At 36.5% G+C, this 1,634-nt stretch overlaps 1 protein-coding gene across 1 annotated transcript in view; it reads left to right on the top strand.

The window, feature by feature from the left end:
- Positions 1 to 241: 241 nt before the first annotated feature.
- Positions 242 to 1,634, top strand: part of TEX1 (Transducin/WD40 repeat-like superfamily protein) — a 3,091-nt gene continuing 1,698 nt past the window's right edge. The window contains exons 1-5 of the mRNA XM_011041559.1: positions 242 to 385; positions 484 to 579; positions 799 to 928; positions 1,174 to 1,265; positions 1,379 to 1,447. Of these exons, the coding sequence (XP_011039861.1) occupies positions 323 to 385; positions 484 to 579; positions 799 to 928; positions 1,174 to 1,265; positions 1,379 to 1,447 (450 nt within the window). The 5' untranslated portion in view covers positions 242 to 322. The remainder of the gene's footprint in view (positions 386 to 483; positions 580 to 798; positions 929 to 1,173; positions 1,266 to 1,378; positions 1,448 to 1,634) is intronic.

Genomic DNA, 1,634 nt, shown 5'->3' with positions numbered 1-1,634 from the left:
CATATATATATATATATATATATATATATATATATATATATATATGTTTGTTCTAAATCCTTAGAAAATAATTGTACAAATACCATGGCAATTTTGAATTTGACATGGATGAGATGAAGCAATCATGTTAACAACGCTTACAAATCCCAAAACAAGAGGCCCTCGTTTTGCAACTTATGGAACCTAGAAGGACTACGTCAAACAATACTCAAACATCATAAACTTCAATGTAATTTACCCAAAAAGAACTGAAAGGAAAGCACAGCGCTAGCAGTTTTTAGTGTTTGACATTTGACTACTCCACAAGTTCTAATTTGCAGAGATGGAGGAAACGATACCGTTTAAGAATCTCCATAGCAGAGAGTATCAAGGTCACAAAAAGAAGGTTTAACTCCGTAAACCCTACTTTTAACCCTTCTCTTAATTGGTAAATTGGTCTTCGATTCATGTCTTGATTGAGTGAATTTTTGTGGGTTTTGAAAGGTTCACTCAGTGGCATGGAATTGCACTGGAACTAAGCTTGCTTCGGGTTCTGTTGATCAAACTGCTCGTGTTTGGCACATTGATCTTCATGGCCATGTAAAGTACTTTCCCTTTTATTTCAAAGTTTGAAACTTTATGTTTTTTCTATCTTTAAAGCTGCGTTTGATGGAATGTAGACTAATGGGTATCTTTTACTTTTCGAGATAATATGCTAAATTGTTATTTATTGGGATTTTATTGTTGATTTTGTTGCTTTTGATAGTTGTTTAGGGAGTTTTGTAGCTGGTTGCTTAGAGGTGTTTGTGTTCATTGTAGGGTAAAATAAAGGATATTGAATTGAAGGGGCATGCAGATAGTGTGGATCAGCTTTGTTGGGATCCTAAGCATGCTGATTTAATTGCAACTGCTTCCGGTGACAAGACTGTTCGTTTATGGGATGCTCGTAGTAAGTGAATGCTTTGTTTGGTGTAGTCATTGAAATGTTGAAATTTTGGAGGGCCTCATTTTCCTATTCAAGGCAATGTGAAGATATACATGCTACATTTTCTGCTTCATCAATAGACTACCAGAGAAACAATATTAGTTTATTGAGCTGCTTGAAGGCAGAAACTAATTTAAAAAGAAACAAGCTTATTACTGATTCACTTAAAATCAGAAAGAAGATGCTCACTTGAACTTTGGGTTCTGCAGGTGGGAAGTGCTCGCAGCAAACAGAACTTAGTGGGGAGAATATAAACATCACCTACAGGCCTGACGGTACTCATGTTGCTGTTGGTAATAGGGTATGCCCTACACTGATATCTCATTTGAAAAAGTATATTCTTGTTTTTAGTTGCATGACCTTTATAGAGTTCCTATGCATGATTATCTTACTCTGTCGTTGAATTTGCTGTAGGATGATGAATTAACTATTCTGGACGTTCGGAAATTTAAGCCAATTCATAGGAGGAAGTTCAATTATGAGGTAATCTAGTTCTCTCCTATTTATATTAGATTGCCTTAGACATATGTTCATATGTTCCCCAGGCTGAATTCCTTGTCACTCGATTTCTTAGGGCCACAGAAGGAATGTTTTACTTCTGAGTGTGCATGATGGGTATGTGTGTTGTTTTTTTTTTTTTTTGGGTGGGGGGGGGGGGGGGGGGGGGCAT

This window comes from Populus euphratica, unplaced genomic scaffold, assembly GCF_000495115.2.
Source record: "Populus euphratica unplaced genomic scaffold, PopEup_1.0 scaffold52.1, whole genome shotgun sequence".
Lineage (NCBI taxonomy): Eukaryota > Viridiplantae > Streptophyta > Magnoliopsida > Malpighiales > Salicaceae > Populus > Populus euphratica.
This window is presented reverse-complemented; position numbering and strand designations above follow the sequence as displayed.